At 35.9% G+C, this 23,611-nt stretch overlaps 1 protein-coding gene across 3 annotated transcripts in view; it reads left to right on the top strand.

The window, feature by feature from the left end:
* The window catches only part of EYS (eyes shut homolog), an 880,825-nt gene that overhangs the window by 295,130 nt on the left and 562,084 nt on the right, over nucleotides 1–23,611 (top strand). For all 3 annotated transcript variants that reach the window (XM_054063979.1, XM_054063978.1, XM_054063977.1), the window contains exon 15: nucleotides 9,699–9,803. In XM_054063979.1, the coding sequence (XP_053919954.1) occupies nucleotides 9,699–9,803 (105 nt within the window). The remainder of the gene's footprint in view (nucleotides 1–9,698; nucleotides 9,804–23,611) is intronic.

Genomic DNA, 23,611 nt, shown 5'->3' with positions numbered 1-23,611 from the left:
GGAGGAGAAGGCATGTTTTTTTTCATCTCAAATAAGTGTCAGGATTATGTTTCATCCATTTTAAAACCTTTGTCTATTTTGATTTTTAGGAGAGATTATTAATTAAATGAATTTCAAAACCGTGCACGTGCCTGAGTGCAGAGGTGATCCCTATGCTAGTGAGGTGACACCAGTGAACACTGGATTAAAAAAATATATATATATTATTCAAAAGTGTTTTTTACTTTAGCATTTAGCACTGAATTTTGTTGTAATTTATCTGCAGGAGATTTTTAGTCTTTCTCATTTATATCATGGTTGATATGAACTTTCTAAGTGTAACATGATCCTTGTTCTAGGTTTTGCCTGTCTCATTCATGTTTGTCATTAACCAGAAGCAGTAAGGTTGCTAAAAGCCCCTGATATTTTTAATATCTTGAAAAGAATATCTTAGGATCATCAGATAGGCAGGAGACTTACATAAGATGGATCCCAATTAATTATTATCTTTTGTAATTATAGTGCTAGGGAGTTAAAGTTTGTTCAGCTGTATGGTTAGATAACAGTGCAATTTATTAGCATGACTTTTGAAAGGGGAGCTGGACATTTAATTAAATAAAGAAGTTCCAAGCTAGCGATTTAGAGATACCACGGTTTAGAGATACTGCTGATAATTGGGAGGAGACTGGCAGGAGACAGGGAGGTGTTGACCAGTGGGTCAACTCAATAGGTCATTTTTAGGGTACTGGCTACTAAAGACTCCTAAAAAACACATTGGGACAAGCACAGAAAGTGCAAGGAATGACTTGGCATTTATTATAATTATGTCTAAATATACGATTACATGCACAATGAATAATATATAGCTTTGCTAAGTTTGTGTATAAATGATGGTGACAAACGCCTTGAGACATGCTTGATTTGAGGAAAAAAAAACCCAAAAAATCAAACCAGCAACCTCCAAGCACCCAGGATTTGCACAAATCTGCCTAAATAATCTCTCCCTCAGTGATGTAGTTATTGGCTTATTGCACACCAGATAACAGATTCATAGTTTAGACAATATGAATCAACAGTCAAAATCTACCATCAGTCACATGTTGACTTAAATAAATCCTCAGGCTTAACACAACAGACAACAGACTAAGTACATTTGCAAGCCTTTTAATATGCTTTCTGAAGATCAAATCTATATCACTTCCTCTGGCTTGTCTCATATGAGCTTTCAGAAACCTGTAGTAGCTATTGTGGCAAAACATGTAGTCCCTGAAAAATGGAACATCTGAAAACCAAAATTATGAAAGGTTATGTGGTGTCTTCTAGCTCAACTTACTCCATCAGGAAGCAAAAGGTGATGCCTTTCTTTTTTTTGTAATTTCAAAAATCTTTTTCTGTTCATTCTTTTTCTAGTTTTCTAAGCTTTGTTTTTACTAAGCCTGCAAGAGCTGTTCTATTTTAGTCAGCTTTAGGCTGACCCAGATGTTTTCAGTTAATATCAAGACCACCGCAAACTTTTAAATCGTTGAGTCACCCTATCCTCCATTCCAGGCTAATCATCTCCACTTCGATCCTCAACAACTCAAAAGTAAGAAATCTGTTGATGCTTACCCATCTTCAGAGTCAGTCACAGATCCTCAGTTTCGCTTGCATCTCATGCATCAGATTATTGCTCCACATGAACGGCCTTTGCAAAATAACCCAACAGGCAGGCATTCTTTTCTCTGCTGTCCCTTAATGACTGAGTTCATATGAACAACGTGCCCGTGTCTGATCTGTAGTCAAAAACCTCAGGGTTTTCAAACCAATGTAAAATCTAGAAGATGAAGACTGAAGAGGGCAGTATCCTTCCCCCTGCTCCTGGCCAGCAGAGCTCTGACTCATGGCAGGCCAGTGGTGACACGAGCAAAAGGTTGACTGCCTTTCCCCCTGCTCAGCTAAGACAGTAGCAATGGGCTGCTGGTACTCAGGAACGCGCCAGAAGGTGGGTTTCCCACAGTTAAGTGTGCAAACTTAACACGACTGAAAATAGACAGTATTTATGCATACATGGAAATGTATTCAATATGTATTTCTGTGGTTATTAGAAAATGTTTATCATCGTGTTTAATGCGTAACTGTACCTGTTTCCCCTGGAAGAAATTCAGGTTAGAACACTGAGTGAAAAAAAAGACAAGGATCATTAGAGTGCAGAAAGGTCTGTTTAAGTTTCATCATGCTGCAAATTACATTACATAAATATTTTGATAAACTAATAAATAAAAACTATTGGATTGCACGGAGGAAAACTGAATCAATTATAGTTGAGTAGCAATGTTTTTTCCAGTCATCTAAAAAAATAAAGTTTTATGGGGTTTTTGGTTTTTTTTGTAAGAAATCAAATAGTATATTTTCCCAGTAGTTTTCCTTCTATAAATACTGAGCACAGTCTGTTTAAAATAGAAGGTGAATATTAACAGTTGGAACTTTCTGAAAAAAAAGATAAGTTAGTAGTTCAATGAAAAATTTAATTAGTTTATATGGAATTTACTTTATCATTGCTCCACTGGAAGTGTTATGAGATTACTTTCGTATTTTAGTTTATCCCCTGTATTTTAGATGTAATAGTTTTTTTCCAATTGTGATGCCAATCACCATGCATAATATAATGTATGAAGATCACACTGATGTCACTGTAAGTATGACTGTATCTAATTATTTTTAGAAAAATTGGAACATAATCATTCAATATGATTAGGCTTTTTTTCAATACAAAAAATGTTGTTGGTTGCTGAATAAAAACTGAAAATATGAAAAGCAATCATATCTAGAAAAGCTCGTACAGTGATTAAAGCGCACGCAGCAGACTCTGGTAAAAATGGCTGAAATTTTTGTCTTCCTGAGTTACTGTGAGAAATTAAGTAATTTTTTTCCTTTACTCTAAGGATTTTTATAAAGTATTTCTCTTTTCTCCTTTTCTTTGCAAGTGATTTCTATTTATATTCTAAACAGTTAAGGCTATGAATGACATCATACCATGAACAGTAACACACCAGCAGGGTGAGCACAATTTTTACTTTTTACATCTGTAAAAAGAAACTTTTTGCATTTGTAAAAAGAAAACATGAATATAAAGACAGAATTTCCTACTGGATCAAGATTTTTATTATGTTAGCACTAAATTTTCTGTTATGACATGAACGATCAGTGAATGAACTGCAATTTAAGAAAATCTGCTTCCAGCCAACTTTTCGATCCATCCCAAATATTCTGTTAATGAATCTGAGAAATGGAAGGGGAATCTTACATAAGAACGGTTTTCTTTATTTTTTTTTATAGGAAGCAGTTCCTCTTCTGAAAATATCCACCAAATTCCATTCCATTGTGTTGGGATAAGTCTGTTGTTCAGCACTGCCATTCAAGTAGCAACTAGCATTGCACCAGAGATTTTTATACTAAATTATACTTCCCAGTTTTTGCTGGGATGTGGTTTTAACAAATGAAAGAGTTTACCTTTGCGGACCCTCTTCTTTGACACAGACATATTACAAAAAGGATGACCATATCGGTTTTAATGTGGCCGCACTGAGCAGTGGCCATATTTGGTGACATCTTCAGTAACTTGTTGATTTTTCCACTTTGGGATTTTTTTCTTTTTCTTTTTTTTTAGCTTTCTCAGTTCTGCAACACCCTATAACTACTTATTTTGCTATATTTGAGGCATTTTATGTATGTTAAGCATTTTTTCTTTGTCTGTTTTGTTATTCCTAACATTGTTTTTGCCCAGCTCCTGTGTTTGCTGCACTACCAGTAACCAGCACAGGTGAGCTGTTAAAAGCCTTGGAGTTTCCAGCACCATTCTATAAATGCACCTTCTCTCTGCTTTCTTCTCAGTACTTCTTCACGCTACAGCCCTACTCTAGGGTCTACACAGCATAATTACTTATAATTCCTGTCTACATCTCGTTAACTATAAGCATAACGTGATGCAATTATACAAGATTAAGGAAGACTAAAACAAATGACAAAAGGTCCACAAAGGAGGCTAGTAGACAAGTCCTGAGGTCTCTGGGACCTGCTTGACCCCAAACATGTGGCCTCATGGTAGGAATTGCAATGTTGTATGCATTGGGCTACAGCGCTGCAGTGGCGATAAAGGAGGGATCACCCCACAGCTTGACTGTCTTCACTCAAACAGTTCATCAACCAGAGGTTACGGCTTGCTCAGACCTGAGGAGTCTTCAGGCGGGAGGGGATAACTGTTAAATGTGAAGTGATGTTTTTAAACCTGTTTATGTAACTTTCACAAGATTTTTTTTTTTCCTTGGCACTACTGCAGTCAGACGAGGAAGCAGAATCGCATAGATTATTTGCTGCGGTAGCACCGGAGCAGCATCTCACAGCCAGTTTTCCCGAGAACCTCCAGAACGAATAAGGACAAGACATACACATTTAACATGGTGACAGTGATGTTACAGAGCACAGCTGCCTTGGGGTGGGCTATTGCTGTCACAGGAATATATATCCATTCACAGAACTGTCCTGACATTTATCCAGGAAAGAACTTATTTAACAACCCCTAGATGGCTGGTTATATGTGTTAGAAAGTATATTCTGCCAAGTTCACCACTAAACCATGTCCCTAAGCACAACACTTGCACTCTTTTTAACCTGTTCCAATTCTTGACAACCCTTTCAGTGAAGTAATTTTTCCTAACATTTAGTCTAAACCTCCCCTGTTGCAACTTGAGGGCATTTCCTCTTGTCCTATTGCTTGTTATTTGGGAGAAGAGACCAACACCTCACCTCGCACTGAACTCAATTACTTAGTTTTGGTTAAAGCACACAATCAATTGAAAAGTGTTCAATCCTGATTTAAATGCATGAAGAGAAGTCAGAATTTCATCAGCATTTTTTTCTCATAGTAATCACCATCAGATTTAGAAGTTTATATTAAATATTTTATTTAAATTTTTGTCTTCAACTTTGAGCTATTGCATCTCATTACCTTTTCTACACAGAATGAAAAAGCTTCTTGCTAACCAAGTATTTTCTCTTTGTGAAGACACTTGCACACTGTAATCAACTCACTTCTTGTTTTCGTTTATTCTAAATGAAACAGATGGAGCTCTTTAAGCCTTTGCCGACAGCATGCTTTCTTTAGTTGCTGAATAAATTGTGTTGCTTTTCATGCGCCCTTCCCACTTATTTTTAAATATGGAACATCGTAGTCAATGTTTTATGCAGAGGTATTTTACACATAAATATTCCTTCTTGTTTTTTTTAAATACATCTGAGATTTTTCTTTTTTATTTTTTTTTTTTCACAGCACTGCAATAGGGCTCATATGCTCAGGTCTTCAGCAGCCCTTTTTAAATCACATTTGTTGTTTCCTCACATATAGTTCAGCTACAGTTCAGTAGCTATAAGCTACATATCTTCTTCTTTGCTTATATCTGGCAACTTCAAGTGACCAGAAGTGACCTACAGTACATTGAAAAATGTACTGTTTAACTAAACAGAAGTTATCACAAGGTTTCAGTCAGTGCATATACTTGGTCTTCTGTAGGAGACAAATACAGGAAAGGAAGTGAGAGTGGAAATGCAGAGTCTGTTTAAAAGTTAGTGTTAAAATAATAGAGTAAGGGCTTTTCACATTCACCTACAGAAAAAGATGTTTGGGGAAGTATGACATGCCTCATCTGTCTCATTATGATATTCTCCTGAGAAAGAATTGAGGTGTGAATATAGATTGAAGGTGCCAATAGCTGTACTGCTTTCCTTGTAGAGGAAGGACTTTCTATCCTTTTATACTTTTAAACATATACACTTATGAGCGCATAAGGACTCTGCCTGCTACTGTTAATATTTTCATCCTCTGCTTGTCTTACCTGTTTCATGTCTGGGCTCACTTCTGTCTTCTCTGATACAGAAATGCATTTTGATGGAGAGATAAAGTGGAGACACAGATTTGGATAGAAGCACTAGGTTCCAAAGTGGGAGCTCTGTTATCACACTCTGAGTAACTTAAGATCTTTACCATGAAGCAAAGCAAAATTCCAGACAATCCAACTCACTACATGAACATAAAAGCCTTTGGACCTTCTTCAGTCTTAGAAACAGTGTGTATGCCCTATAAAATACATAATCATAACACTAGAACTCTAAAGATCATCTATTCCATCTTCACCCCATCGGAAAACATATACTATACTATGTCATTCTCACATATGTTTGTCTCACCTTAAAGAAGTCCCAATACCATTCCTTATTTTCCTCAGGCAATCTTTCCAGTTTGTTGTTATACTAACCATTAGAAGGAGTTCCTTATTGTCTAATCTGACTTTCACTGCAGTTTAAATGCATTACTTCTTATCCTGTCTGCTATAAACACAGAGAACTAAAGACATTTGCAAAAGCTTTTTCTTATTTTATGATTACCATCACATTTCTATTCAAATCTTTCTTATTCGGGCTTTACAGCCCCATTCATTTTGTTTATCCTAAGAAGTCAGGCTTTTGAGTTCTTTGTCATTCCTGTCGTGTTCATCTGGACTGTCTTTATTTGGTCCACATTTATCTTGAAGGTAGTTCCTTGCATAGCGCAAAGCACTCCAAATGCAGCTTTACTCCAACAAGATAAGAATGGTACGGCTATACGCTTTCAACTGGCTACGTTCCTTTTTATATATCCGAGTACGCTATATGATATGAAAAAAAAGTCTGTGCTTTTCTCCTACTTAACTTGTGATTTGCTGTATTATGGTATCTTTTACTCATTCTGATTGGATAACATTTGATATTACAAACTGTTTCCAGTTTGTCAAAAATTGTCAGAACTTCTAAACCTGTGCTACAGTGTTCCCTTCTGTGTTGCTCTCAATGAACTCACTCTGTTGTTCAGCATCCAGACTGTTGTGGAAAAATTGAGTGGAACTAGATGGATAGTAGATCCATTTCAGAATCTGCACAATTAATTAATCCATTTTTGTAGTAAAACTACTGATAACTAACGTATGAGTATGGCTTTCCAACAATTTACACTCAGCTTATAATATTCTCTTGTAGTTCATATCTAGTCTAGTTTTTAGGATTTTGCATGTGAGCACGGCAGAAACAGTGAAATCAAGGACTGTGACATATGCTACTTTTTCTTCTTTTTTTATCCACACAGCCTGTCAGTCTAGTGTAGAAAGGAATTAGTTTGCTTATGTAAGGCTCATTTTTTTATAAATTACTTTCCTACAAGTAATGACTTTAGTAACTTTTTTCCATATTTCCTCCAGGAACTGAAGTTGCATAAGTGGATCTATAATTTCACAGCTCTGTCTTTCACTCCTTTTTAAAGGCTGAATTTATTGAGCCTTCAGGTGCTTTGCCTGTCTTCTGTAACCACTGAGGTTTTTTATCAACCAGTACCCGATGGTGAAGTTCATCAGATCAGCCTACAGGAACATCTAAGTCATCTGATATTCTCCAGCCTGCCTTTTTTATTCAACACTGAAGTTTCATCCTTTAATCATAAGTGTCAATTATAACAATCTGTTTGCAGCTCACATTTTACTGATGATTGAAACAAAGGAAGCATTGAACAATTTGGCATGATTATTGTTGTCACTAGCCATCCTTCTCCGTTGATTGGCAAACCATACCTTTCCTTCATCATTAATGCTGGAGTACTTACAGCATGACTTCTTGTTACCCTGATCATCTCATGACAGCTACGTCTTATTCAGTGCCTTAGCTGCTCTAATTTCATGTCTACATACTTAGGTTATCATTAGTAACCTGACTTATTTTTTTGTTAGTTGTGTATTTTCATCCTTTGAAAAGCAGGAAGTGCCAAGCTGGTCTCCAGTGTCATACACCCGGAGTCTTTCTCTCACAAAAAGAGTTTGTCCTTGTCTACTTAAAAAGAACAGCAAATTTCTTAATTACTTTTTTACTTTAGTTCAGCCTTTCATCCGTTTCCTCATGAGAAATTTTCTGCATTCTTTATCATTTTTCTGTTATTATATTTCTGTCATTTTTTGTTATCATATTGTTTACCTTCTTCTCATCTCCCTTCCCATGGATCTTGATTGTTTTCATCTAAGTTCTTCACATTCCTTTCTTCATATTTATAAACTGTGTTTCCCTTTTACATAATACCAAATCCCAGAAAATCTGCTTGTAATTCTCTTTTCTGCTATTGCATAAAAAAATTGCCAATAGTGCATTCAAAAATCCTTGAAGTTTTGAATGATGATTCCTTTCCAAAATAATGTTTTGGTACAAAGTTTACCGCTCTGTGGTAAACCACTTCAACCTTAGTTCTTAAAGATTCTGCTAGTTCTTTTATTTATTTAAGATGTTAACCAACCGACCAACCAACCAACCAAGTAAAACCTTTTGAGCCTAAGCATTCATTCATTTAGTTTTACTGGATTTGTGATCTGCAGTGAATCATTAAATACAGTAGATTATCTGTGAGTATGTATTATTTCCTACATACTTTTAATCTTATTTAGATTCTATATTTATCCTGTCTACGGGCTTCTGCTTCATTCCCCTTAAAGCCTTTTCAAAATAATGTTATTAGAGAAGCTGTACAGCGTAGGTTTTTCCTTCCTCTGTCCTCCTATCGGTTCCTCTCCTGCCCATTGAGTTTTGACTTTTGTGTACACCTTACTTCTATGCATTAGCTTAAAGATCATATCATATGATTAAGGAAGACAAAACTGTCAGGTGACACCACCTCCTAGCTGTGTGTTTATAGCTGAAGTGAATCCATGATTATATGAGCTCTGGTCGTCCAAGGGAGACATCAGAAACCCTACATGATCCTTTCATTCAGTAGCTCTTCAGACTGAGATTCCTGGGAGGCATTACCTATTTGGTATATCTGATTTAAGTGATACAAAGATCATTCCATCACTTTCTGGGTAAAATAACAATAATCATTCTGCTCACTCACTTAAATAACAGCTACATTTTTACCTCTCTGCCACTGAAGCAGCTTCTGGTATTCGTGGGAGTTCTCAGTCTCTGCTCACGTCCTTTGATTTTGCATCAATTTTGGATCATAAAGATCCCAGAGTAATTTATAATGGGTTAGAGCTTGCTCTAAATCAATGCAGTACACAATACGAGGATGAAAGACTGCAGATATTCTTTGGTATGATCAATAAGTTAATTTTTTTCAGAAGCTACTTATATTGTATTCTAAATATTCTCTTCCACATGTCTTCTGTATGTTCTCCTATATTTTTTGTTTTGTTCTTTAATTAATGTGAATTATAGCTCAATTAATTCTTTTTAAATACAGAAAAAATATGAAAAAGTTGAGTGAATTTGTGGTTTTCTGTTGAGATCAGAGAAACTGGTTCTACCATCTAAAATTGGAAGCAACTTTGAGAGATATTTTTCTTATTATTACTGAGGTTATTAAATTTATAGAATAGTTTTTAACATGTGGCATATAATCCTAGCAATTACAGTGTTGAGATGGAACACTAGAATACATAAAGAATAAATTTACAAATGTAGCTCATACTTATTTCTTTAAAATATTTAATTTGTTAACCATCAGCAATGATCTATGAATATCTCTATTTCTAAAGCTGTCAAGCAGAAATAAAATAGTGTTTCCAACCTAAAAAAGTTAAATTATGCAGTTGTCGCTTGCCCTGTGAAGTAGCTTTTCTGTTTTCCCCAACCCAGCATGATTTATAGTTTTAATGTTTAATTTTCTTTTCTGTCAGACAAAAACTGTTCCACCAATATTGATGAATGTTCCTTCAAGCCCTGTGAAAATGGAGGCCAATGCCATGATTTGATTGGTGAATTTTACTGTAGCTGTTTGCCAGGTAAGAAGTCAGGTGATATTTTGGTGAGAAATGTTCTGCAGTAGTCAAGAAAGAAACACAGTCACACAACTAAGTAATCATTTATTTTGCTTGAAATGTGAGAAGAAGCAAGCAGGTATTCTTTAAGCATACTCTATGATTGCTATATAGCTAGTGTCAGCAGAATTTTTCCACAAAATATAACTTGTATACCAGAAGTCCTGCCCTGCAAACTCTCAGATGAAGGCTTAGAAGTCTACTTTAACTGCCTGTGGTACTCAACCCACAATCTCTGAGTAATTCTGAATCTCTAAGTCTTTGCAAAAGTTAATTTTCTTCCTTCCATATCTGTAGAATCTCTCTTTTCTACTAGCAATATTATTTTTTAATTTTTTCTGCTACATCGATTTAAAAAATGGGGAGAATTTATATAGAAGTTATCATAATAACTTCAGGGTTGAGAGAAGCTTTTAGTCTCTAAAGTCAATAGTATTAAATCAACTTTTCTGTCTTCATATGACACACATAATTTCTATCAAATATAAAGTATCTCACACATATATGAACTTATATGCTTCATTGTGGCTTTTCCTCCATAGAGATAAGTTGATACTATAAGCCATCTTCTATACATTGGAATGTAATATCTCTTAAAAGAAACAGCTCCTTTAAACATGTGATACTTGGATAGTATGAGTAATGATTGACTTTTCCTCCCTGCTTTATTCATTGTGGGTCAACTAGTCATCATCTAACTGGAAACCAGCAAGTAACACGTGAAATGACGGTACTTTTTCAGCTGCAGTTTTTCATACCCTTAGGTTACTTACATTGCATTAAACCTTGTTCGATCACGTAAAGTTAGGAACATAATGGTAAAAGTATCAAGCTTCTCCTTGGACAGAAATATTTTCTTAGAGTGGGTAGGAAAAAGAATTGGTTAAAATTATGTCCCTATAAGAATTATGTATGCTTTTATGCAAGAGGTTTAGAGATGTATACAAGTTATTTGAAGTCTAATGTATAAATAGCTTGAAAATTATTGGTGTGTGAGACTTAGAAATAGCACTTACAGCCATCACTGCCACTTAATCATAGTGTATGTGCGTAAGAATAGCTTGAACATAAACACATATGGATATTAGTACATATAGAAGTATATGTATGTGTGTCTTATACATGTACATACACATACATGTACACACAACTTCTTTTAAGACCTAAAAGTCTCCCAGTAGACTTTCAGGATGCAGAATATCTAAATGTTTTTGTTGGTTTTGTTGTTATTTAGTATGGATTCTTCTATGTTGATGTAATAGAATACTTCTACTTTTTAAATTGTGGTCTGTTACTGTATTTCATTACTTTTAATACTATGGATAAAACAAATGTTACGTGTAATTTTGTTAAACAGTATTTTGCTTTGTGTCATCACAAACATGACATTGAGTCTGAAAACATCTGCTGGCTTTACAAGACTGGAAAGATGAGATCACATTCATTTAATGATTATTAAAATGCTGTAAGAAGTACACATTAATTTTCAGACTATATATATAATTTTCCATGACTATTTCTGAACACTTGCTAGGTACATTCTTTGTGAAGAATTAACATACCTACAAAATACAGGAAGAAAATTAATGATTTAGAAGGTAATTAGGAAATTATGAGGTTATGCATGTATGTACTGAATTTGAAAGAAGAAATCTAGGAGATTTATAAATAAAGAAGACTTTATATATAACGATTATGTATCATAAGGACAGTAAGCAGGTAACACAGATGAAACAGTTGTCATAGCAGTTTCCAGGTTTCTTCAATTAAATGCTGGAAATGTCTTCTGGGATCTTCCTTTTGGAGCAACATGTGCTAGCAGGCTGCTACATTGCATGAGCAATAACTGGTGGAAGGCTTTTCTTGTTACCTGTTTCTTTTTTAGGGCTGCCTAAACACACTGTATTCAGCTGACTGTAATCAGGGAGCGCTGAGCAACTACTCAGCTGAAGTTTGGGGAACAGATACAAATCTGGTAGATAGAAGCACAGTTCCCGAAAAGCAGAAAATAGAGGCCAGTCAGTTGTTGCAAGATGGTCCTTGAAGCTATGCTCAAGGCTAAGACTTACGCAGTGATGGTGGTAATGTGTTATGAGACAGTCTTCAGCATCAGCTGAAGAAAATACTCCAAGCAAAACTGAAGCTTTGATGCAGGCAGTACTCTGAAGCATGATGTTGGCATGTAGGCTTTAGGCTGCAGACAATATCTGTTTCTGGAGTGAGGGTGATGGTGGCCTCACCTGCGAAAGCGTTGAGCAGACTGCACGTTGCCGCAGAGAATGAATGCAGGAAATCAATAAGGTCTTTCAACATAAGTTGTAGAGGTAAAAGCCTGAACCAAGTGATGGAAGGAAGGATGGACAGCTACAGATTATGATGAAAAGAATAGTGCACGGAGTTGCCCAAGACTGGTGCTATTGGAAATATGTGACTGTAGCAACAGAAGGAATATTCCTTCTTCACCTACACACCTGCAATTACTTAAGAGGTACAGTGCCCTGAGAATAGGTGAGGACAATGCGTATCTACCAGAGAAGGCACTGAGGCCAATGGAACCAACTCCCTGCACCAAGGACAAGTGGTGGGTAATAGAGGAGATCTCTTTCTGCAGGGGGTGGAGGAACCCATCTGCTCACTTGTCTTCATCTCTTGGAAATTTTGTTATTTGTTGGGGGCTTGGACCTCAGATCCTTCGGAGACACTGATGATATTCAGTTTGCCCTCAGACTGCTATTACTGGTTGCCCACCCAAATGGGAACCAACAGTATTACCAAGGGAAATCTGGAACTGTAGAGTTACTATAGAGCACTAGGAAAAGTAAAGTGCCTGGAGGGCCGTGTGGTGTTTTCTCCAATCTTTTCAACAAAATACAAAGGCTTAGGTAGGTCTGTCTAGTGTTTTTATTAGTGACTTAGACAATGGGTTACATTCTGAGGAAGTCGACAGGTGATATAAAATTGGGGAGAATGGTAGATATGCTGAAGGCTAGGGTTTATTTTCAGAGGGACTTTGACAGGCTGAAGAAGCAGGTCAACAGGAATCTCACAGAATTCAGCAAACAAAACCGCAAATCCCGCAGGTCTGGAAGAATAATCCCATTTACCTGGTGGCCAATTGGCTGGGAAGCAGCTTTGCAAAATGATTACTTGGGAGTCCTGGTGTTCAACAACTAGAAGGTGAGCCAGCCATGTGTCCTTGTGGCAAAAAAACATCCTGTGCTACATCAGGAAGAGTGTAGCTAGCGAGGCTGGAGATTATTTTTTTTCTACTCGTGATTTCCATCTGCCTGTGCTTAAGTTTTGTTTTCTCCACTAAAACAACATGGCCATGCTGGAGCAAGTCCAGCAAAGAACCATGAAGATGGCCGGAGGCCTGAGAAACTTTTGTAGAAAGAGAGGCTGAGGAACTGAACCTGTTCAGCCTGAAGAAAAGGCTAAGAGAAGAAGTTATTGGAGTTTACAGCTACCTCCTGGGAGAGCACAGGGAATACAAAGCAAGGCTTTTGTCAGAGGCGAAACTTGTAGCAGGGCAAGAGGCAATGCACAGATGTTGGAATACAGGAGAAGTCTCATTAGATATTAGGTGGAAAAAACACTATGAAGGTCGTTAAGTACTGGAACAAGTTGTCTGGAAAGCTTGTGGAGTCTCTGTCCCTGAAAACATAATCAGATCTTGACTGAATGGTTCCCTGAACTGCCTGATCTAGCCAGTCTTCCTGTCAGTGAGGATTAGACTAGATAGCCTGAAGTCAATTGCAACATAGGTTACCTTGTGGTTCTATTGCTAAATAAGGAATCTTTGCCCAATTTTATGCGTATTTTACAAATGTAATACTCTATGTTGAATTTGTATTGAATTACCTGTGAATACATATAGTCTTTAAGACTGCAAGCATTTCAGCCATATCTAAAAGTCTCCATAAACTTTATTAGAGTGTCAGCTTTTATCAAACAATTCTTTTCCAAAGTCAGAATTTGTATTAATATTTTAAAACATCTCAAATATCACTTTTCTCATATGTTAATTTAGCTTTCCACTGGGAAATGACTTCTTATCTACACTGAATTTTAATAGGGGGAAAAACAAAAAGAAAAACAAGCTCTAAAGTGGTGTAGTAAAAAGTTCATTACAACAGCAGTCTATTATCTGGAAATGTTGCCTTGAAATGTTAAACTAAAGAAGTGCAGTTTGAGCAAGAAATGAGGAATCACTCTTTAAAGTTCATAACTTCTCCCCAGATAATCTGATATTTAAGGATATCTAAAAGATGCTAGATTTTTAGCATGTAATCAGAAAGTCAACAAAAGTGATTAATGGAATAGAGCAACTGCCTTATGAAAAAACAAAGTCCCTTTGAGTCTGTAGAAGAAAAGTATAGGGTAAAGAGAGGAAACTTAAGAAAGAAAATAATGAAAGAAAGGCTGAGCTGAAAACAGAATTGTTGTTCTCCAAACTCTGTTCACAAAAAGCAAGAAGGCATTTGAAGAACCTAGTGGGATTTTGGACTAAAACATGTAGAAGAACTTTTAACAGATGGCATTACATTTCTTAATTTGTTGCTGCAGAAATGTGATGTAGCTAGAGAATTTCTTTAAAAAGGTTTGGTAAGGGATTAGACAAATTCACAACAAAAAAGGCTGTCAGTGGATAGGAAAAGATCCTCTGACTTCTTTAATACAGCTGAATGCTTGGAGGTTTCAAAGGGAAGAGAGTACTGGAAGTGGCTAAGCTAATATGCTCTCCCTAAATAACCTCTCTTTTCTGCTTTTAGACATTTCCAGGCTAGATGAACCACTACATTGACCACACAGGGGGCTTCTTAGGTTCTAACAGCATGTTCTAACATGTTCTAACATGTTCTAACATGTTCTAACAGGATGTTCTCATGTTTTTGTATTTTACAAAACCTTACATTTAGTATACAACTTGTTTCCCATCCCCATTCATGCCTCAGTGGTGTATTATCCCTGCTACACCTAATTGAATACATAAATATTATTTTTCAGTGGCATTAGTGGATGATGAGCATGATTGCAAAAGTAGATTGATTTTAAAGCAGAAGATCCTGTCAGCTGAGATGCTTGAATAGATGTTTTCAACCTAGAATCAATTTTTGTTCAACTTAATACACTGAATCAAAGGAGCAGTACTTCTGATTAAGAGTAAACTTGCACATGGAAAAATTGTAAATCAAATTCTTCCTTTTTGGGAGGTTTGCTGTTATTAAAGTTTACTGTACCATGAAATAAGATTGTGCTTTCTTTCAAACCTTCCCAGCAACCGTTATTATGAAGTAGAATCTTACACATGAAAGTTTTTACTTCAGGAAGAGACCTCAGGAAAAATGTTGCATGCTGTGGCTCAAAAAATAAAGTGAATCATCAATATTACAGATGGGAAATGTTTAGGAAGTCATTCAGTCCTTCACGCTGCTATTAAACAATCACTCCTAACAGATTTTTCATTAATATTTTTTTTTTGCTTTGATTTGAAAGTTGTATAAGGAAGTCTTGAATTTTTTACAATATAATGTTGCTTAGCTTACCAAAAACGTTGCCCTGTGTGTAACTTAAAATTCCTGTTATCAATTTCTCAGTCCAAGTTACAATTCATTTATAATTTGTAAGTCATGCAGTTTTCATATGCCTCTAATATCATAACTTATACTGGGATTGCATCCTTTCTAAACAGTTTCATCTGATCAGATGTAGAAATGCTGTTCAGCAGTCTACCACTTACAGAAGATGCTTTGAGTGCACATATAGCAAATATGTAAAACAGAGCTACTTGAAGACAGTAGTTATTGGGCTAAATATTTTAGGGAAACAAAGGTTAATATATTCACATATAATATTATCTCTTTTGCAAAGTTTTAAATTAAACTTCTACGGGCAGTCACATCCATGAGATATCAGTGCTGATTCTTTGTCCAGGAAGACTTGATTCTGCTAACAGTCAGAGGTGTTGGAGCAGCAGTTGTTATGCAGATGGCTCCTCAGGACATGCCACATACCTGCTTTTGCAAAAGCAGTAACTTGAAGGAAGTTACTTTCAGGGAACGTCTTTAGAGGTCCTTCCTAGAAGTTCTTCCTGACGTTTATAGATAGCTGGTCAATATGTGAAAGAAATATCTCTGCAGACACCAAGATCTCTTAAGAAGGAGGGGAAGGAGAGGTGCTTCAGGTGCTAGAGCAGAGTTTCATCCTGAAGCCTGTGGTGAAGACCATGATAGGGGAGGCAATTCCCCTGCAGGCCATGGAAGACCCCATGCCAGAGCAGATGGATGTACAAATGAGGCTTTGACCCTGTGGGAAGCCCATGTTAGAGTCGGCTCCTGGCAGGACTTGTCATCTTGTGGAGAGAGGAGCTGATGCCAGAACAAGTTTGTGGGTAGGACTTGTGACATGGAGGGGGACCCACGCTGGTGCAGTCTGTTCCCACAGGACTGCATCCTGTGGAAAGGACCCATGCCGGAGTTCATGAAGAACTGCAGCCTGTGGGAAGGCTTCACACTGGAAAAGTTCGTGGAGGACTGTCTCCCATAGGAGGAACCCCCCTGCTGGAGCAGGGGAAGAGGGTGAAGAGTCCTTCCCTGAAGGAGGAAGGAGCAGTGACAACTTCTGATGAACTGACTGCAACTCCCCTTCCCCATCCCTCTATTCCAGTGGCAGGGAGGAGGTAGAGGATTCAAGAGTAAAGTTAAGCCCGGGAATAAGGGATGCATGGAGGGAAGCTGATTTAAGATTTAATTTTCATTTCTCATCGTATTAGTCTGATTTAATTTGCAACAAATTGATTTTGCCAAGTAGAGTCTGGTTTTCCCCTAACAGTAATTGGTGAATGATCTCTCCCTGTCCTTATCTTTTGTCCTGTCCAAGCCTTTTGTTATATTTGTTCTGCTCTCTCCTGCTGAGAAGAGGGAGTGATAGAGCAGCTTTTGTGGTTGACAGTTCTAAGATTGGCAGAAGTTATGAAAACCCTCTTTTATTAAAAAAAGAAAAAAATCCAACAAAGAAGTATTTTAAAGTATTTCCAAAATCAGGAAGTAGAAAAGATAATCTTCTTATGTCATTCTTTTCTTTTCATTCTGCAGTGTAGTGGTTAACCTGTCCTTCCTCTCTCCTACCCAGTAAATCTGTATCATGCTATTTAAGCCTGGTACAGAAAAGATTGGCACTTAGTTAAGCTTTCTAAGATTTATGAAATAACTTATTAAACAAATTATTATGTCCTCATGAAACTCATACATACCTATAGGGGGGTGGTTGCTAGAATTTTGTGTTCTATATCAGCAAAAACATCAGATGAAAATCAATTATGATAGTACAACAGAAGAATGCCGATCAGCCCTAGCCTTAACCTAAGAGGATGAAAGAGGAAAGACAATAACAAAGCTAAGCAAAAACTGTCCCATTAGGGGACCTAGGAGAGAATCTAGAAAACAAATATGTAGCCCATCCTTTCTGCATAGAATACCATCCATACCCTCCAGCAGGTCTGGAACCTGAAAATGTGAAAAAAAGTTGTCTATCATTACCTTCAGTACCTTATTCCTTTTCTCTGACACCTTTTTGTTGAGTGGGGAGGTGTGTGGGTGGAATTAAAAACAACAAAACAGAAGACTCGTTATTGTTCATTATTTGGAACTGAGAAAGCTATAACTCAAAAGAGTCCCTGACCTGCTCATTACCAGAACAGAAAGACTAGAAAAGAAAGACTGAAGAAAAAAAAAAAAAGAGTCATTAAAGAGTATTACTCCCAAATAAGGAACTGATTGGCCTTGTGCATTGAATCTCATTGAGATTAAGTTAATCTTCTTCATAGCAGTCTATATAGTGCTGTGGTTTTGACTTATGACCAAAGCACTGTTGATAACACAGAGAAGTTTTAGCTATTGCCGAGCAGGGTCATCTCTTGTTTCTCACTCTGCCCTGCAAGTGAGTAGGCTGGGGTTGGGCCAAGAGGCTGGGAGGGGACATAGCTGGGACGCTCGAGCCCAGCTGACCAAAGGGGCATCTCATACCGAATGATGTGCTCAACAATAAAAGCTGTGGGGAAGTTATTTTAAAGTAGCTGTTGCTCAGAGACAGCTGAGGGATGACAATTGGGGATTGGTCTGCTCTGATGGGAGGTGGAGAGTGACTGCCTTTGCATCATTTGGGGGGGGGTTGAGTCTTCTTTTTGTCACTTATTAAGCTGTATTATTGTGACCCACCAGTTTTCTTACTTTAGCCATTCCAGTGCTCTCTCCCATCCCACTGGAACGGAGTAAGTAAATGACCCGATGAGGGTTTACCTGTCAGCCAGAGTCAAGCTACCTCACTATGTTTGTTTACTTTTATACTTTAAAACTTCCTGTGCCTCTATTTTTGTCACAGATTTCCACTTTTACTTGTTAGGCTCTTTTATTATTATCGTGTAACTTCCACTTTCTTTCTGATGTTAATTCTTATGAACTTATGCAGTCTTGGACTTGTTCTCTGGTTTTTTTTCAAGACTGTTTTATTAGACATATGCTTTAATTGTAAGTTTGATTTTTTAAATATCTAGCATGTACATTTAGATAATTAAAATTTCTTGAACAATTTATTGTTGTTGATGATATTTTTCAGTTTAAATTCTCTCACCTTTTTTCTTCTAATTGTGTTTAATTTTGTAAGATCTGTCATTTGAAAATCAGTATACTGTACCAGAGCTGTTCAGTAAAAGGTAGATACTCTTGACAGACATATAATTACAGTTAGATTTCTGATGTGTAACAAAAGTTAGTAACTCACAGTAAATTTAAATTAAACCTGCAAAAATTAAATTTCAATCTGTTTGTTGTTTTTTCTTCTTAATTTAGAGGCTATATTTGCATATTAATAATAAATAAATGCATTCAAAATTTTGTTGACATCAGTGTTATTGGAAGCACTCTCTATCATCTGGATGATGATGTCTTCATTGTCTCTTCTGACTTTCATGTATGCATAGCAATAGACATGCACACAAATCTATGAGTATATGCATGCGTACGTATACATATAGAATCTCTTCATATACTCTTTCAGAACATTTTCTTATCACAGTAGATAATCCTGATATTTGTTAGACTTGCTAAATATCTCTATCATTTATAAACTTAATGGAGGACACACTTTAGTACGCGATACAGTCCTTTAAACACAGTTCTAGGAACAGAGGGACAGGTTGTACACTTCCTAATGACATCTAGATAGGCTCAGCTAACATTTTTAAGAACACAGATAAATTTATATAAATTAATTCTGCCAGTCATTCAATTGTAGGAAACTGCAGTGACATCACTGTTTCTTCCTTAAAAAATAAAAAAGCAATACCAAGGCAGCAGGAGGACCTCAGTTTGTCTGTTTTATTTTTTCAATGTCTAAAGAATTGTAACAATTTTGTAGTATAACATTATCCTGCTTTAATCCACATAGAGGATAGGAAGTTGAAATACTAATGAATGCTATGTGTAATATATGTAAATCAAATTTTGAGACATATGTATCTCTCCCCACTTCCATTTACAGTAGAACATCATGACAGTGCAGTGAAGTTTTACATTTCCATACACACAATTGTCACACTTTTCTTTTAAGTTGTTATATGTATTTCAAGGTCTAATACAAACCTTAGTATACCTGTTCCAGGCAAAGGAAAATCAGGACTCCAACATTTATGGGAATAAAATTACTGGTAAAAAAGAACATATTAAGTCATTCCTGAAGTGATCATGTAACTGCACAGACACTGTATTCAAACTGTGTGTTATGCTGTAATGCATAATTGTATGTTCTGTGTATCATTCAAAACACTTCCTTCTATTTTTTTATATTGTTCCCAGAAGCCCACTAAGATTTTAATTTTTAAGCCTGAACATTATCATCTGCTAAAAAGTGGACATAAACATATAAGAAAAAACAAAACTGCCATTTCTACTTATGTGAGATTTCATTATATTATTCTTACACAAATAAGCATTTAGTAAGAATCACACTCAAAACCTGAAATATGTATAATTTGGTTAAATAAAAAGAGGTGAAACAAGATATTATGATTAAAAAAATGTTGAAATAAATATACCTTTTAAGAACAAATAGTGTTAAGATAAGAAGTAAATGAGGAAGGAAGAAGAAAATTCATGATAGCTTTGAAAACCATTCTATACAGCAGCACATACTAGGCAGTATGAAGAATCATGAAACCAAATGTTGGAGAAGGAAAAAGAAAGAATCCTAAAGCATTGTGATGAAAATAGGAAATAAGAAGATAAGAAAGGGCAAACGAGAAAAGTAATATACATTGTGAAACTCATTAAAAAGTCTCTTACAAGGATTTGATGTTAAGGGAGACTGTGATGAAGAAAGAGAAAGTAAACTTATGATTAAGAGGGCAAATGGCAAACTTCTCACTGTTGTGAAAGGATCCAAACTTACTAGATATAATAACTTTACTAAGATAGTTTATCTTTTATGCATTCCAGTTTTCTTCCTCTGTTCCTATCTTTATCAATATAGTGCTTCATGCTAGTGGTAAGTGAAACTTTCCTGCAATAGAACAAGAAAAAATTGCTATCTTCCTCTCTTTTTCCCAAAAATGTGCTGTCATTTATGCAGCTAAAAAAGTATTAAAAAAGGTATCTATTGATTAATATCTCACTCATAACGTTAATTCAATCCTCCAACCCTAACAGATGACTCACAAATTTGACATTTTCTAATAGAAACAACACTATTTATTTCAAAGTAGATAATAAGACATCGAGTTACTGTTAACAAAAGCAGACACAAAATAGTGATCTCTTGAGGAACAATGTAAGAACCCATTACAAATCCCCAGGTGAAGCAATATCTCCGTGACAGCCTTTAGCTCGAGTCTATTAATTTCGAACACTATTATAACTATAGTAACAGAAAGGAATGGAATCATCTGTTCTTCCAGTATTAAAGAGCTATTTAAAAAAACTTGTTAAAATCTTCTTAGCTGTATTTCATAATTCACAAAAGTTATACTCTTCTATGAAGGATTTAATTCCCCAACTGTTCACTATTTTTTCATTTGCTGCTTTTTATATTTGACATCTCTGCATTTTTCTTAGTGTCTGATGTATTAATGGAATAGATCATGATATTTAAGTGCACCTTGTTGATAGAATGAGTCCATTCACATATATAAAAAATGAATAATATCACTCCAAACAAATGAAAAAAGCTCCTAAGGTTACTTACTCAGGTAAACAAATGAATCAGATATAGAAATCCACTTAATTCCCTTTAGCATGTGAAAAATATGAAGTTTTATTTGCACTCAATTAGTCTCTGTGGACAAGAAAATCTGAGGCGTGGCAGATCCAGATATCTAGTCCAAAGTTGTTTTTTTTTCCCAGGATATATCTTAAAAATGAGATCCAATCCCATTCTTCAGGACATATTTTGTTTTTGTAAATGACATGTTATTATAACTGTAACTTTATGGAGAAAACAAATACCTCTTTTTGCCATATGCATGTTTAGAGCAGAGCTGTCACAGAGCGAACTTAAATACTATTTTCTGGAAGGATAATTATGCAAGATTAGCTGCATAGCCTGGAAGTAGAAGGATAACTGGACTCACCATAGTACTGTCATTAGTAAGAAAGAAAGGAAGTCAGGTAAGACATTCATGCGTCACTCAGAAAAGGAAGAATACTGAAGCTGTTTATTAGCACCTTCACTGAGAAGATACATCTGGAGAGTGTTCCATGCTACATAAAATCTATGCTAATGTAGATCATTATAGTTCTGTATTTTTAAAAAATCCTATTTTACTGTTCTCACCATGACACCAATACTATTCTGAAACTGTAGAGAGTAAATACTTGTATGCATTAACTGTTTGCCCACAGATATTTTAAAGTTACTTTTTCAATATATCACTTATATTCCATCAAATTTTATATCTATAATAGCTTTTAGCTTGTCCTCAAAGCATACCTTGGAGATAATGAAACTTTGCTCCTCATTTTGAAGAGTGAGAAGTACACACACCATAATTAAGTTGTTAACAAAAAGCCTAAATTAAATGGACTATTAAGTGTAACTCTGCTTATTTATAGTTAACATAAAGAGGTGAGTACATGAAAATTTTTACTTCTGTCACATAAGCTGGCTCTAAGCATGAGGCACTAGAAAAATAAAGAGTAATTCCTCATTTCCCTTCTACATTGTCAGACACAGGTGGCCAGAAGGCAGCAGACGTGATCAGAGACAATTTTATGGGTATTTTTATATTATAATTCATTGTTCCATTATACCTTCTGAAATCTCCCTTGGACGATGCATCACGAAACAGCTATGCAAGACAATTCCTTAAAGAGGAATTAAGCCAGTAATGTACGCATCCAACTTAGAGATTCCATTCTCTTGAGAAATGAAGCATTTGTTAGCAAGCAGGAGCACTCATACTTTCACCTCACCGAATATAAATATATATATATATATATATATATATATATGTTCATGGGGTGAGGTATGAGGTTATATAAACATGCATGCCAATGCTCACATACATAGTTTTCCATCAATAAAATACTGCATAAAATTCTTGACATTATCAACTAACAGAATTTCCTGGTCAGAACTTCAGCACATTTAAGTGGTACAGTAGTTTTTTCCCTTTGGATTACTAATTTGTTCCTTTGAAATATTATTATATTTTTGTGTTTAAAAAATGCCAGTGGGCCAGAAGCTGAAGCCAGCTGTTACACATTGACCTACTAGAAGCATTCCTTTCTCCCTGATTCTACCTAGTGTTTCCTGCTTTGGAAACAAATAGCTCAAATACTTATTTTGCTCTTGTTACACAGAACTTGTTTTAAAAACATACCGAAGTAGCATGTAAAGTCACTCCTTTATAGAAGGAGGAGAGGAGTATGACTCTTAGGTTTAATTATCTGGCAAAGTATTGCTGTTTTTCGGGTCCTGTAAGTTTAAGTGATATCATGTTAGATTGATCTATGAGATGACATAACAAAAAATTATATGGAAAAAGCAAAACTCTTTCTATTAGGTAATTTCTTACTCTCACTGATTTCATCATGCATAAAGCAATTTATAAATGGCATAGGTTTTGCTTATAAAGTGCAGGAAGAGATTATACAGGAAAGGGTAATAAATTACCTATTGGTAATAAGAAACAAGGTTTTACTATGATGCACATCACCTTCTCAATATGTCTTGACATCCTCCCAAGGGAAAACACAAACATTGATTACTTTGCAGTCCATCTGATAAAATGAATATTGTTAACCAGTATTATTCCATAATTTTTTTCTTTTCTCCTTTCTACTTTTGTGACTATATTATTCTGCAGTTGTAAAATAGCACTACATCCTGTTCATGTTATATCATGAAATGGTGATGTAGTTTGACACATCCCAAGGCAGCAAGCACAGTCAGAATACAAACTGGGAGTATTTTTGGTCTATTAACGCTCTTCATCAATGTTCTTCATCAATGACCTGCAATTGGGAATACTGTAACTGAACTTGCAGATAGCAGATGGTACCAATCTGGGCAAGAGAGGCAAAAACTCTAATAAAACCAGGCATTACTCTAGTAATGGTCTCAGTAAGAAAGAAGATTCAATTCAATGAAGATGCAACCTTTCTGGTAGTCATGAACAAATGCACACAAACTGGGAACAACCAGACAGTAATCAGCAAAAAACAGATTCAGAAAATTCAAGCTGAATGGGCTTCAGCAATGTACTGGTTTTATGGAAAAAA

Source organism: Cuculus canorus, chromosome 3 (genome assembly GCF_017976375.1).
Source record: "Cuculus canorus isolate bCucCan1 chromosome 3, bCucCan1.pri, whole genome shotgun sequence".
Classification (NCBI taxonomy): Eukaryota; Metazoa; Chordata; class Aves; order Cuculiformes; family Cuculidae; genus Cuculus; species Cuculus canorus.
This window is presented reverse-complemented; position numbering and strand designations above follow the sequence as displayed.